At 32.2% G+C, this 15,461-nt stretch overlaps 1 protein-coding gene across 1 annotated transcript in view; it reads right to left on the reverse strand.

Moving 5' to 3' along the window:
* The window catches only part of LOC129219117 (membrane-associated protein Hem-like), a 109,109-nt gene that overhangs the window by 44,532 nt on the left and 49,116 nt on the right, over positions 1-15,461 (reverse strand). The window contains exons 15-18 of the mRNA XM_054853437.1: positions 9,506-9,651; positions 7,671-7,803; positions 4,011-4,130; positions 2,955-2,967 (exon numbers count right to left, since the gene is read on the reverse strand). Of these exons, the coding sequence (XP_054709412.1) occupies positions 2,955-2,967; positions 4,011-4,130; positions 7,671-7,803; positions 9,506-9,651 (412 nt within the window). The remainder of the gene's footprint in view (positions 1-2,954; positions 2,968-4,010; positions 4,131-7,670; positions 7,804-9,505; positions 9,652-15,461) is intronic.

Here is a 15,461-nt window from a genome sequence, read left to right on the forward strand (position 1 = left end):
CTGTATTGAAATCAAGTTACACTGGTTTAAAAATGGGTCCATAAAAATATTGGAATAAGGCGTCATTTGCTAGGTAGAAGCATGGGCTATTCAATATTAATAAGTTTTGGTAAATTTCTCTTCTATTAAATGTTTTATAAGAAAATAACTAAGAATGAAAAAAATTACTTGACACTGAGAAAAAACAACTTTCTCTTGTACAACATAGTTGGTTTGGCTGATTTAACTGAAAATACACTGACAGTAGCGAGGTATCTATCTGGTTACCTGACAGATCACTCAGAGCTGTCAAACCAAAAATGAGAAAATTATTTAACATTCGCACATTTACCCCTTCTCATACTAGCCCCGGTCTCCCCTACTTAGCACGTTATTGGGTATTAATTTCAGCAAAGCTAATACATCCCCTAAAACTTGAGATTTAAAAATAAAATGCTGAATTATGAGAAAACTGAAATATTTTCAGTTGAATTTTGTGTAAATTCATGTCTAATAGGTAGGTTGCTTTTTTAAAAACAGCTTCAAGTATAAAACTCCATAAACATTTTTAATTTAATGTTTAAGGCTACTTTTGAACAGATAAATAGTATTTACATATTAATAACTGCAGGTCAAGTTAAAATCTTTTTATCTATACCAATAACACTTGTAACAAATATGTATACCAAAAAATCAAAGCCATTATGAAGGTTCTGTACTTTTTAGTTTTTTGTTCAATGAGTTAAAAAGAAATAAAAATATTTCTACTTCTAAAATTGACAAAGGTCATTGATTAATTGGATGATCCGATTCAATTTACAAAGTATTTTTATGCCTCCTATGCTTGTATCCTTTTTTTTTTGGAAATAGGTGTGTCCTAATTAAAATACAGTAAAATCCCTCTAATGCAGACACTAACGGGACAAGTTTTTTTGTCAGCAATAGAGAGGTGTCCGCAGGACAGGGGTTTAATAATGTTATTTGCATTGGAACTGGGGAATTAAAAATTGTCCGCATAAGAGGGGTGTCCATAAGGAGGGGTTTTACTGTATTTGCTTTTTATTGCACAAATATTTCGAAATTGCTGAAACAGAATTCCTATAATTTTGAGAGAAGGAATTTGGTCTCATTTTTAAACTACAATTTCAAATGATCTTCGAAGTACAGCCTTGGAAACTCCTCTCTCTGATATCACCAAAAGACAGATGAAAATTGAGTTTCTAAAACAACAACTTCAAAACATTTCCTCGGAAGGAACCTCCAAACCTCTTCTAATAACATTATTGAAGATCTAAGACTTCAATTTCGAAAATGTTTCAGAGAGCCCTAGAACCCAGGGTTTCGGAGTCGAAGAGCCGGAATCAGACTGATTTTGGGGCAAAGGAGTTGGAGTCGTTGGAAAACATGCTGACTCGAACTCCAGGCTTTGTTTTTCTCTAATTTTTACCGACTCTTTTTAAATTTAAAAAAAAAACCGACTGCAAATTGGTTCGATTTATGTATGAACACCTATTGAATAGAAAATAACTGCTATTGGCAACTAGCTGGCTTCTTTATTTATCGAACATTCAATTTCTGTAATAGTTACCTCCGCCAACCAGTAGTTTGCTTGTTTATAACTTTTTTTAACTAATAGCAACTGTCAACAAAGGTTTTGTCCCAAATATTTTGTGAGTAAAAGCAGTTTATGAATTCAAAATAAAATAGTAAAAGAGATGTATCCTTGGGGCAAGTTGGGGCCCATAGCCGGTGTGGAAATTTCTGAGGGATGGCAAATTCAAATAAGTTTTGGAACGAAAGCACTAATCCAAAATATCTCATTCAAATATAACAAATGTTTTTTAAATCTCAAGACTAAGAATTTGTTCTCATTAAAAGGTATGAAAAAAAATCAGTATATGATTTCTTGATTACAACGCTCAGTAAAAGTTAATCTAAAAAATCTTTTTATTAAGGTTAATTCTAAAGCAGGCAATAAAATTTAAATTAAAAACTGAGAAGAAGAATTATAGGTATAAATTCAAAGCTATTTGTACAAAGCTGTATACCGCCGCATTTTGGGTAAAATTTGCTCCAGACACATATGCACCCATTCTCTCCCAGTAACACAGTACCCTATTTTCATTGAAATTTTATGGAGGAAGTAGAATTTAAGATTTATTAAAAGGATTGTTAAAAGGAGAGCAAATTAATCTTTCTCATTCTTTTAAAAAATGGGGTTTTTAAGTAATCTCACTTTAAAAAACACAACTATTGAAAAATTTGGTTTTCAAATTGAATTCCCAACCTGGTATGCATCTTAAGTTTGCAATAAAACATGACGCAAAAATTTCATGAAATGGAACTCACATCTCAATCAATGTTTAAGGATTTTTTCCACTTCCCATGTGAGGGGAAAAAAATTGAAAAAAACCCCCAAAAAATCCATAGCCGGAGTTGGAGTCGGAAGTTTCAAAATCCATGAGTGAGTCAAAGTCGGTCATTTTGCCTCTGACTCTACAGCCCCCTTTCCCTGACATCATTGAAGATTGTCTACAATTGCATTTTTGGAAGTTCAATTTTGAAATATTAGGAGGAAGACGTAAATCCATTCGAAAAATCGATCTAGGAGCATCCCTAACTCACATCATTTTCCCTAACGTCAACAAATATGGTCTGTAATCTCATTTTAAAGATATCAATTCCAAGAAATTTCCATGGAGGGTTCTCAAACCTTTTCTCTCCTTAACATTACCAAAGATTGCCTGAAACTACCATTTTAGAACTAAACTTTTGGAAATTTTGACCGCCGAGACCCCTCTACTTCTACGTGCTTATCTTCGAGAACTGACCGACCCCCTTCCAAAACCAGAAGTTTTATCACTTCATTCTCTCCATATGAAATATATATTAGGGTGGTTCAAAAAAACTTTTTTTTTCAGCTAGAGTCTAGGACACCCTCTTTTTTTTTTTTTTTTTTTTAATTTTAGATTTACTTATAATATCATGCTGTAAAAGTTTTAACTTCTTACTCAAATTTTAAGAGAGTGACAATGACCCCTAAATTTAACATTAGGCGTAGCATAGAAAATGTCCCAAATTTAGAAACAATTAATTTCCCCAGCTGTTATTTTGTAAATAATTATTTTATTGCAATGTATGTGCATCTTACCTGCATATCTTACAATATGTAGCATTGTTTTTTCAGTTCAATGATTTTTTTTAACCCCCCTCCCCATACTTAGGAAGTTTGGGGGAGGGGTTTGAGCACCCTCTTTCCGTTGAAATAGGAAGCTAAAATTCTTCCAGCATATTACTATCCACAAGTCTAAAAATAGAGGGGTGTCCTGTTATCTAGTAGAAACGTTTTTTTTTTTTTTTTTGCGATGCATTTTTGAACCACCCTTATGTATATATTACATAAGGATGGTTCAAAAATAGAAAAATTTGCTTGGAAAGTGAGATGGAAGAATTGAAGTCCATTTCAAATGAGAAAAAAAATTTAAGTGCCCTCCCCCCAACTAAAATTTTTGGTTGTGCCACCGCTTTTGTCCCTTGGATCCCAGACACTTCTCACACAAATGTAGACTCTTAAGGATTAAATAATATTAAGACTCTGCTTAAAACCTTAGTAATTTTACACATTCAGATTTTAAAAATTTATTATACGAATTTTTAAAGCAATTCATTCCTACAACATCTTTCTTTTACAATGGTATGCTAAGACATTTTTAAAACTGCTTAAAAGTTAATAATGTTCAGTAAAAAAAGTTAGATTGTAAGAATGTACTTAATACATTTGTACAGTTTTAAATTGACTAGTACAGTTTTAACGAATGAATTTAACTTTCATAATAATTAATTATTAATATCTCATTTTATACAGGAAGTATTTTGCTTTCAGATTTTTTGTTCTTAACTGTTAAATGATACATTGGAAATTTTTTTAGCTTTAGCAAATTGAGAGAGATACATAGCTAACGCTAAATTAAAAATTTGAAGTTGGTATCAAGGAGAAACAGATTTTGGTCTGGAAAAACTTTTTGTCTTACCTTGTCACTTAGTATGCATTGCTCATCGCATATTGTAGTTAATATGTCTTTGCATTCTTTGCACATCTCATCAATGAAAGCATTAACCAGAGTTAGACTTCTGTCACCTATATGTATTCTCTATTATAATGAAATACAAACAAGTGGTTTAAAAACAAAATCAATCAAGCACAATTTATGAAAAAGAACTACTCTATTAACACATAAAACACTGTGATTATGACTAGGTTAAAGAGATAAATTCTACAACTATAGATTGAGGAGATAGTCATAAAAATAGTTCAATTTCTAGTCAAATCTGAATGCTTTTCAAGAAAAATGGCAATAAATCTGATGAAAAAGCAATTCAAATACAAATACAAAAGTGACGACCAGCAATAGGCACTGAGCCCAGCTAGGCTGGTTTTAGTCAATTAACAATCCCCAGTGAATATCAATGGCCCTCTTAAAACTATCTACTCCCTTGCTCATTACCACCTCTTCTGGTAAGCTGTTCCAAGGTTCCACTACCCTGCTAAAATAATCCATGTTAGCCTGAGATTTAAATAGCTTAAAACAATGACCCCTTGTCCTGTTTTCAGTGCTAAACTTAAGCCCTGTAACATCTTCCAATTTAATAAATTTAAACAACTGAATCATGTCCCCGCGGTCTCTTCTTTGCTCAAGACTGTACATTTTTAGCAAAGCCTGGAATCATAGTCTAAATGAGAAAGTCCATTTATTAACCTTGTAGCCCGCCTTTGAACCCTGTCCAATACATTAATATCTTTCTTACGATAAGGAGACCAAAACTGAACAGCATACTCCAAATGAGGTCTTACCAAACTTCTATATAAGGGCAGAAGAACTTCTTTAGATTTGTTTGAAATAGATCTATTGATGAACCCATGCATCTTATTGGCTTCGTTACTAGCTATGCTGCACTAGTGATTAAACTTTAAATCCTGACTTATTAAGATGCCCAGATCAGTAACTTTTTCTGCCTGAGTAATGACTGAACCTTGCAAATAATAACTTGTACACTTAGTTCCATGCCCTAAATGTAGCACTTGACGTTTCCCAACATTAACAGCCATACCCTATTTTTCAGACCACTCCGTAATATGATCTAGATCCTCTTGCAGCTGATTTGCTTGTTCTTCATTTTCTACAATCCTCATAACTTTGCCATCATCAGCAAAACAATTTAAGTTCCCAGAAATATTTTTATGAATATCGTTCATAAAAACAATGAACAAAACAGACCCTAACACTGATCTTTGAGGAAGAATAATTCCATTTAGAATAATTTCCCCTTACAACTACCCTTTATTTCCTTCTGGTCAGCCAGTTTTTTTCCCCCAAATGAAAATTTTCCCTCATATTCCTATATCAGCTAATTTGCTAAGTAGAGCAACATGCGGTACCTTATTGAAAGCTTTTTGAAAATCAATGCAAAGAACATCTACATTCATAAGAGTACATAATCACAAGCCATTAGAATAGAAGTGTTAGGAATATAACTCAATCAGGTATGTGATTTTCTGAATACTGCAATCAAAGAAAAATTGCATTGTTCACAGAAAAAAAAAATTGAGAAAAATAATTTAAAGTTTATTTTCATTCCAAAAAGTTCAACTTTTAAAATAACGCATGGGGTATAAAGAGAATGCAATATTTGCACTGACTTACAAAAAGGTAGCCTTTGCAAATCAAAGACAACATCAGAGCTAATTTCAATAAATAAGTGAGCATAAACCAAGAAGGTTCCAACCAGACATAGTTATTTTCAGTAAGGGCTATTATATTTGTCAGTAGTTTTCAGTAAAGTTGACTACTCTTTTCAGTAAAGTTTTCAGTAGTCACAATATAAAATTTTTAAAGAATACACATGAACAATTTCAGTCAAATTCCACTTTTTTAAATCCATCATATTGTTATAATTATGCTATTTAACTAATATAACTAAAAGGGACAAAATATTTATATCATAACTATGAGCATTTAGTTATCAATTCCCACAATCATATAAGCATTTTCGTTTAAGAAAAGTAAAGATATATTGATTACAAATGACTGTAGATGGATATTGTTTTCCAGTACTGTGATCAAAACATGTTAGTAGCAGGGTTCCTTGATTTAAATCACGATTAAAATTACAATTTAAATCCAGAGATTTGTTTTAAATCATTGATTTGAATCAACTGCTTTTTTAAACAAATTCATTGAATAAAATCAGTTGATTTTATTTAAAAGTTAATTTTGCTGTCTTAAAATGTGTTGCTTTAAATTTAACTACACTGCAAAATACATTTTAACTCCAACTGGCAAAACTGCATAGATCTCTATTTCTGTGTGTATAACAGATTTTCAGACTCTTGCAATATTGCTTTTATCCCAAAATTATAGTTCAGAACTAAATAAAAAATTGCAGTTTTTCTTGTACACTATGACTAATATAGTTGAAAAAAAGTAATTGTTCAACATATTATTTTATGCTAAAAATGTACATGATGATGGAAACCTAAAGCATAAAACAAAATCACATCTTATCTAAACATCATAATGTATTCATAAATTTTAAAAATTTATTGAATACTTAGAGAACTTATCCTAATTTTAAGAGTAAGTTGAATGCATTCATTAAATCAGATTGCTTCCTTATCAAGCTTTAACTTCTTAGTTTCACGTTTTTACTGCTAAGCCTTCTTTACCCTAATTGAATCCATTTCAGAACTTTTGTTGACTCCAAAATGGGTCTACCTTTTAATAGCTAAAAAGTTACTTTTCATTTATTGTATGAAATACGTTATATTTATAAATGTAAAGAAATTAATATCTACAAATTTAAAGATTTTTAAAAAGAAAAAAATTGATTTAAAATGAGAAAAAAAAAACTGATTTAAATAAAAAAAATCACAAACCCTGGTTAGTAGTAAAAGGTAGAGCTTTACATTGCTAAAGTCCTTGCAAACATCTGTGCTTAGCGAAAAGTTTTTCCTTATTTAACATGGATAACATGTCTGAAATTGCATGATGAGTCATATTTATTATAATAGCAGTCATTTTAATATGATCATTATAATTTTTTTCTGTAATTTTTTAATCTGGATGCATCACCGCCAATAAGTCTTTCACAAGAACGACAGATAAATGGGCAGTTTATATTTTTTATAGTTATGTTTAAGTTTCTTTGCTGAGATTTGTGCCATCAGTATGGCCATTTTGATGAATCCAGTTGAGAAAGAAAAACAAATTAAGATGCAATTCAATTCAGAACTACACAACAGAATATGCGAGCTTGTAAATTAAAACATGCGTGATTAACTGTACTCAATATTTATTACAATACAATAAAAACAGATGCAGCATGAATTGAGATTACAAGAATATTTCAGAATAAAAGAATGTAATGCAGATGCACTGCTTGAATAATGGCTGCTAACAAAAGCTATTAAATCCTTGAAAGAAGCACTTGAGTTTGTCTGATTATATTTCATTTAAAACTCAAGACTTAACTGTAGCACTCACAAGGAACTACCAGTGGTTATTAATGAACACATGAAATATTTTGAACATATTTTAAATTCTACCAGTTTAACACAATAAATTATGATTTTACAATATGGTAGAAAAAGTATGATGTAATGAACGTTGTTAAAAGAAGTATTTAATACAAACCTCTTCGGGGCACAACTCATGCGTGCAGTTCATGAAGTGACCACAAATTAAAGGAAAGGCAATGATATATCGGGTCATTGCAGGAAATTCCAGACACATATGAAACTGACTTTCAAACACAGTGCTGTAAAAGCTGTAAAGATATATGACCTCTACATTAATTTTTTATTCATTTAAAAAGTTGTCAAAAACCAGAAATCAAAATTATCATGAGAGTAATTAATTATAAATACAAAAAAAATCCAGTTCAAGTATGTGATATTTGCTTTTATTACACGATCAAGGTAATTTCCGTATGAAAACAAAACAAAGGGCAAATTCTAAGATAATCTTCATTGGAAACACAAAATACAGATTTTCATTGAATGAACAAGAGGTTTAGAGCTTTCTACAAATGTTGCAAGAAAGCATAATTACATCAAATAGACCCACAGTAAGCTTAATACAAGCATTTTTGACAGTAAACGCTTTGATTTTGCAGCTTTGCATTATTATAGTTTACTCAAACACACGGTTTCCATTACGGTCGCATTTTTTGCAAAATGCAAAAAAAAAAAAAAAATCTCAATTGCAAAAGTAAAGAAAAGCATTTTTGCTTTTTTGCTCAAAAAAAATTAATTAAAATAAAAAGAAACAATGCATGATTCAAGAGAGGAAGCAAGCATTGAAATACTGAACTTAATCTTTTTTAAATCTTAGCTAAGATTCCAAGATCTTACATTTTACCTTTAAAAGAAAGCTGCTGTACTTATTTCTTTGAAGATGTCAAAGAAGAAATTTTATTTTCAACTGAAGATGAAATATACTAAGGCATTTAGAAAGATATGAAAATGTGTAACATTTTAGCATTTTGGTAAAACTTTTCCCTCAATATTAGCTTTTATGCTGAAGAACTTTTGAACCCAGCTTAAACTCTGCTAAAATATACTCATAAGATTTTTCTAATTTTTTCCTTCCCAAGTAAAAAAAAAGGTCTTTAAGGAAAGCAAGTTATCTATAGTAAAACCAGTTGAAAGGAGGGAGAGGGGAGGAAAATTCATAAAATGCTGAATGGCATATCAATGATCATTATCTGCTTTCAACCTTTAATCATGTTATGAGAAGTGTCAATAAATGTATTATTGTAAGGGGATAAATGCATTTGTAAATGGTATTCAGTTACTTGCTTTCAACCAGTAAGCATTACTTTCCATAAGGAAAGAACACAGATGCAAGGTAGAGAGTGTTAAGGCCCATAGTGTAATATGCTGTCAAAAAGAGGGCGCTGTGCTCGCTAGTAGAGGCTAATCATAAAGCGAAGTGCTTATGCAACATTAATATAGGTGCTAGTGTGTCTTGTGTAGTGTTCTAGTGTGGGAGTCGGCAAGAGATGTCCGATCTCCAAGAGAATAAAGAATTTTCTTTAAGTGTTACAGTACAATTTGTGAGTTTGTGTGTTTAATGCAAAAATCTATGAAACAGATAGGGCCACTCATTTTTATTTACGTAATCTAAACAAATAAGAGAGTAAAGAAGTCTTTGGGGTGCCAAGTCGATATGTAGCAAGCTATAATGCTAAAATGTAGTTGTAAAGACAGTAAAACATTTCCTACTCTGAATACAGGAATATTCAGTTGAAAAATAAAATCCTACTTTGTAGAAGCCCACTTAATGCAGTAGTTAGGAATTGATAAATCATGTTCAACGACTAAACTACTTTGAAGTAGCTAAACATTTACAGCTTTTATTAATGTAACAGAACAACAGAATTATTCTCCATACAAATTATAAATAAAAAATTAGGCTCAAACTAGATTTAAAAAATTTTGTCTACATGAAAACGATGTTTTACTTACCAAAATATACTTAAATCTGATGTTTCTACAAGAATTTCATCTAAACAATCCACAAGCTTTGTATGAAATGTAATTGTATTGATTAAAGATGCTAATTCTCGATGTTCTTGGAGGTTTAAAGGATATTTTGCAACACTGCAATAGGCCTGGAAAAAGATAAAATATTTTCATGCATGTTAATTTAAATAGAACAAGCAATCAATCCAAAACAACTAAAAAAATTTATAAGCAATAAAAGTATAAATTGCGTTCTTAATGCATTGTAACAGTCAACAGTTGCACAAATAACAGACATGTGACACACTGAAGGAAAAAAAATACTGAAATACCACACCGTCATGACATACTTTCATAAATCAAATAAACTAACTGATATAACAAATATATAATACCAGGGTGTATTAAAAAGCCATGAACTTTTCAAAACAATAAAAAAGACCACAGGAATGTCAATTATTAATAAATTAGATAGTGCATTAATGACTGAAAAGATTATTAACAAAGCTAATCTATCCTATTCTTTAAACTATTGAAACATTTATTTCAATATCAAGCATTATTGCACCAAAAAACTATGAGGTAAAATAAATTTTATTATTGATGCATATTATTTAAATCAAATTTAGTACAGATGACAAAAAAATAAGGGGAAATAAAGTAGTCTTATATGAGATAAAAATCAAATAAGAGTTAAATGGATTTTTTATTATTAAAAAACAGAATTAAAAAAAAATAATCTGATATTTAAAAAAAAGTTGAACTATTGTTTATAGAAAGAGCTGGTAAGTAAACACTGGTAGTACATAAAATCTTATTTGCCAGGCATACAAATTATTATTCCTAAGTATTTTGTTACAAGAGTCATCATCCACTTCTGGAGCATAGAATTGAAATCCATTCAACACAATCGAAACAATTTTTTTTCTTTATCAAATTCTTTTAATTCCATGTCAGACTTGGAGCATTGTACAACAGACATGCTAGAGATTTCTGATAAACATTTCTTTTTGCAAGAAATTCAATAAAAGATAAGCAATAGAATTCAAAATTGCCACAAGAGCATGGTATATCGTATTCGACACACGTTGGTGATGACAATGTTGGACGGCAAGGTAGCTCAAGCCATCACAAATACAAAGTCTGCAAGTGCCTGCTACATATGCAATGCTTTACCTTCGGAAATGAACGACTTAACAAAAATCCAACAGAAACCTCTTAATGTGAATGCTCTCAAATACGGTATCTCTCCATTACACGCCAGAATCAAGTGTATGGAATACATCCTTCACATTGCATACAACAAAAAATTCGAAAAATGGAGGACTACAAAAGACACAAGAGACATGCATGAAAACGAAAAGGAACGTATTCAACAAGAGTTTCTTGAGAAAGTCGGCATCAAAGTAGACTTTGTTAAGCAGGGTTGCGGATCTTCAAATAATGGCAACACAGCCAGACGTTTTTTCAATGATTGCAAAGTCACAAGTGCAATAACGGGAGTTGACGAAATTCTAATCCACCGGATCGCTACCATTCTTGAAGTCATAAACAGCAATGCAATGATTGACCCAGAGAAATTCAGACTATTCTCAAAAGAAACAGCAGAGCTGGCCATTGATAAGTATTCATGGTACTACATGCCATCCACAGTACATAAGATTTTGTTACACGGTGCTGAAATAGTGCAGAAGTCAATTCTCCCAGTCGGAATATTGTCGGAAGAGGCACAAGAAAGTCGGAATAAAGATTACAAGGCATTCAGAACCACCAACTCGCGGAAAATGTCTCGTATATCCACCAACGAAGACGTGTTCCACAAGCTACTGGAGACTTCGGATAATTTTATCACGAACATGAGACCCGAACCAAAGAAAAAGCATCTGGAAATCAGTGAGGCAGCTAAGGAACTATTAATCTAATTTCCTTGAATTTGTATTGGTATGTATTCTTTCAATTTAAACAACTATTGACTAAGAATCTCAAACTTTGTTATTTTTAAAACTCTCCAGGTCTTTAAGCTTCCTTGAAGGAATCATTTTAAGCAATATTTAATTTAAATATAAGCTCAAAATACTTGTTGTAACTTGTTTTATAAGTACAACCTGTTTTGGAAATTTAAAAAAAAAAATTATATTTCCAATAGTCTTTCATTTATTAATTAGTTATTTAATTAACTTCAAAATGTCAATAAAAACAGTTGAACTTCATGTATTTCTTTGTTCTTTTTTGAATGAGACCGGCCTCAGCTTTCTATGTTAACCCGTTCTCGAGATATTGAATTTTTTCCACTTTTTGGCCATTCGGCACCACTGTGTGCCAGTCCGCCGAACTACCGGTTGAGAATAGCTGGACTACATTGTTATTATGTTTTTATTATTTTCACTTTTGTATGGATCTTGTCATTTGTGATATTGCCATATATTTTGCACTTGTTTACGTTATAAAAATAAAATGTTTCGAACTTTCTAAGAAAAATCCCCTAAAAACTAATTAATAACTCCTTAATTTGGATTTATTTTTAAAAGATTCCGTTTACATGCATTTTTATGTACTACAGTCAAAGGAAGCTAAAAATATGTAATTGCATATGTATCTGCATTTGTATTTAATCTGGGATTCAATTATAATAACAGTAACCAATCATTCATTTGATAGTCCATTTCGCAAACGCAACTGTTCCACTCTCCTGAAATAACTGAAAATATTTTTAGAATAATTTTTAGCATTCAATGCTGCAAGTAAATAGTTCTGCTATGTGTCTGCTGAAGTTTGCTTAGAAATAAAACAATAAATAATTATTTGAAGATAAATCAATGTAATAGTGCCTTGAAAAATCAACCATTTTATTTGTGTGTTCCAGAGACAACATAAGAGGACAAATATATTTCGAACAATTATTCATTCATAAATATTGTCTTACATGATTGAAATGATTCTAAAAGCATAAATATGACAAATTTAATCCAAAAAACGTTTTCCAAAAGTCAAAAAGAAAGTTTTATGTGAATGTACAGTTACAAAAACAGCATGTGTTATGTCTAAAAACAATATTTTAAATGTTTTTATTTATGTGTATTATTAATGTGAACACATTACTGTGCAATGTCATTTGATGGTTATTTTGTTCTACCAAGACTTAAACATTTATACATCTCGAAATCGAGCCTTTACACATAAGTAATTTTACTGTGGTTATTCCTTAAATCCTGCAAGGAACCCTAGGAGGTCAGCGCCAAATTACGGAAGCAGCAGAAAATGTAAGTTCTTGTTGTACGCACTTTTTCTCCTCTTTGGACAGCCATTAAAGGAGTGTGAGGGGAGCAGGCTGATCGGAGAAAGCCATGGCTCGGTATAGCCATTAAAGATGCTGAGTGAAACCACTTCTTCAGAAACAGGATACAAGTTCTTTTTGCCTGTGAAAGGTAAATTTCCCAACTAGTTTTATTCAGAGTTGGAGCAGGGAGATGCGAGGTACAGAAGTCACATGTGAACACGGCTAATGGCAACTAAAACTGGAATAACCTCACTTATTTGTAAAATGAAGCAGGCTGGTAGTGTTGCCACTTCTGAAAAACTATAACAATGATACCAGGTGCAATAAAGAATAAAAAAAGTTTATGCTTTGTGGTTCATTTCTTCCAAAAGTGAGCCTAAACTTAAAAATTCAAGCAGCACCCCTAATAATTTGGCCACTCACTGTAGAAGCAGAAATTAATGACCGAAACATGAAAAGTAATTACATCATCGAAAAGACTTAACCAAAAAATGAAATTTTTACTGAACATTTTTTGTTAAACCCACATATACACCAGATAACCTCCCATCTATATCAGATAACCGGCCCGATATTTACAAAAATTTGCCGGATAACCTGTCTGGAGTGGGCTTGAGGGTTCGGATACCGGATAGTAAAAAACTTTGTTGGATAAGCGGGATAGTTACTGGATATCCTGTGCATCCCTATCAGAAACCATGTCAAAAAGGGGTTCTTAAAATGATGGTTAAAACTTGGTTAAAACAGGATAAAACCACCGACTCTCAAAAACTTGCCAACCCTTTTCCTTTGTCTGATGGTATAGATCCTGCAAAAACAGCTTAACAAGTTGCAAAGGATGATCTGTTTTGTCATGACTGGATAAATACCAAACCTACTGCATCTCTTAAAGTGCTGTTAGGATTATGTTCCCTTTATATGTACATTGAAGCTGAGACTTTTATATGCATGGCGAGGTTTAAGTGCTCAGATCACTGGAAGTCCTATTCTGGGTATCTTTCTTGGAAGAACTTTGATGGGGATGTACTTGGGCATGCTTTTGCTGGCCTGCTTAGCGATTACATGCTCAGTGACTATGCTTTTAACAGGCCTCACTGAACAATATTTAAATCTTGGAATGACTAAAGAGATGTTCCTCTACATCATAAAAAATGTTGCACTTTTTGGTACATTGATCGCTCTAAAATAAATGAGAACACAGACGCTGGGGCTTTCTGTTCCAGCCAAGGTATCAAATACTCTTGTTCTTAGGGCAGGTTCACCACTGTCTTTCAGGATAAGGTTTATGCCATCCTGATGTGTAGCATTTTAAATCAGAACTAAAGGAACAGATGTGTTTACAGGTAAGGTTGTAATGACCAGTGATGTTCCCATGAATTTTTCTGTGGGTATACTCCCAGTAATCTATTATGCACAATATGGATATGCTATTATATACATTATGTGTCTAGAAATTCTTGAGGGTATAACCCAAGGGTGATACTGTTCCAGGTTTTCCAGGGAAAAGAAAAAAACTGATAAAATTAAATATTTATATTTTCGTTATGTTTCGTTAATTAAACTTAATTTACTACATTGTAATAATTAATAACTACTCCTGGTGTGCAGCTATAAGGATCCCTCGGTAACAATTGAAATTGGTAGCTAAATCACTTGAGATATTACAATAAATAAATTCTTATCAGTCCTTTATCTTCTACTCCCCACTATCACCCCTGGGAAAACCACTGCAGGGAAATGGTTCAGGAGTAGCTAGAAGGTTTCTAGAATTTCTTCACCTTTTTTATTCAAAAACAAGACGAAAAAACCCCGGTTACATACACTATTTAAATATATTTATCAAATATTGCTGCCACAATAGGCAGTCTTCATTTTCTTTTTCCTGACCATCTTTAACTTTGCCACGTGGTGTTGACAATACCGTCTGATGGTTCCGATGCCAAATAATTACATAAGGTTGGTCATTAAAATCTGCAACTGATGGACCATTTATTGATATGTAAATATCAAATTTGATACATTTTTTATGGTTAGGCGACTCTTGAAATCTGTTATGATGAGATTCATGTCCGAAAACTCGTGTTCACATTTAGACAGGGGCATGCACAGAAATTTTGGGGCTCGACTGACTTTTCCGGGCCCCCTCTATATTGTTTACCCCTATATTTCACACCAATTTTATAAAATATTGGGCCCCACCAGGTGTCCTTTCTCCTCCCCCCCTCCTGTGCACGCCCCTGCATTCAGCTATTGTTGTTGGTAAAATGTTGAGGGTTTTGAAAGGAGCAGAAGAAGCATTCCGTGTATGGAAGTCAACTATGCTTCCATATTCAGGTAACCCAAATCACCTTGCTACTCTTGTAACCCCATCTCTACCAATTTGGAGTCCTCATTATCATTTTGAAATACTTTTGCAACCACCTAAGTAATAAAATAATAATAAATTGTGTGTGTGTACATAGGGGAGAGTGGTCAAATATGAAACAGTGTACACCACTGGTTCCTAAACTTTTCTTTGTCATGGCCTTCTTTTATTGCTAAAATTTATCTGTGATACCCATCCTTTTTAGAAATGAGAGAATTAAGGATTGATAAGAATTAACCATATGTCAGAGATAATTTTTGAGTTTGTTTGAATAAATGATTCAGTAAAGATAAGTAAAAAATTGATGTTGTAGTCCT

The sequence above is a fragment of the Uloborus diversus genome, chromosome 3 (assembly GCF_026930045.1).
Source record: "Uloborus diversus isolate 005 chromosome 3, Udiv.v.3.1, whole genome shotgun sequence".
Classification (NCBI taxonomy): domain Eukaryota; kingdom Metazoa; phylum Arthropoda; class Arachnida; order Araneae; family Uloboridae; genus Uloborus; species Uloborus diversus.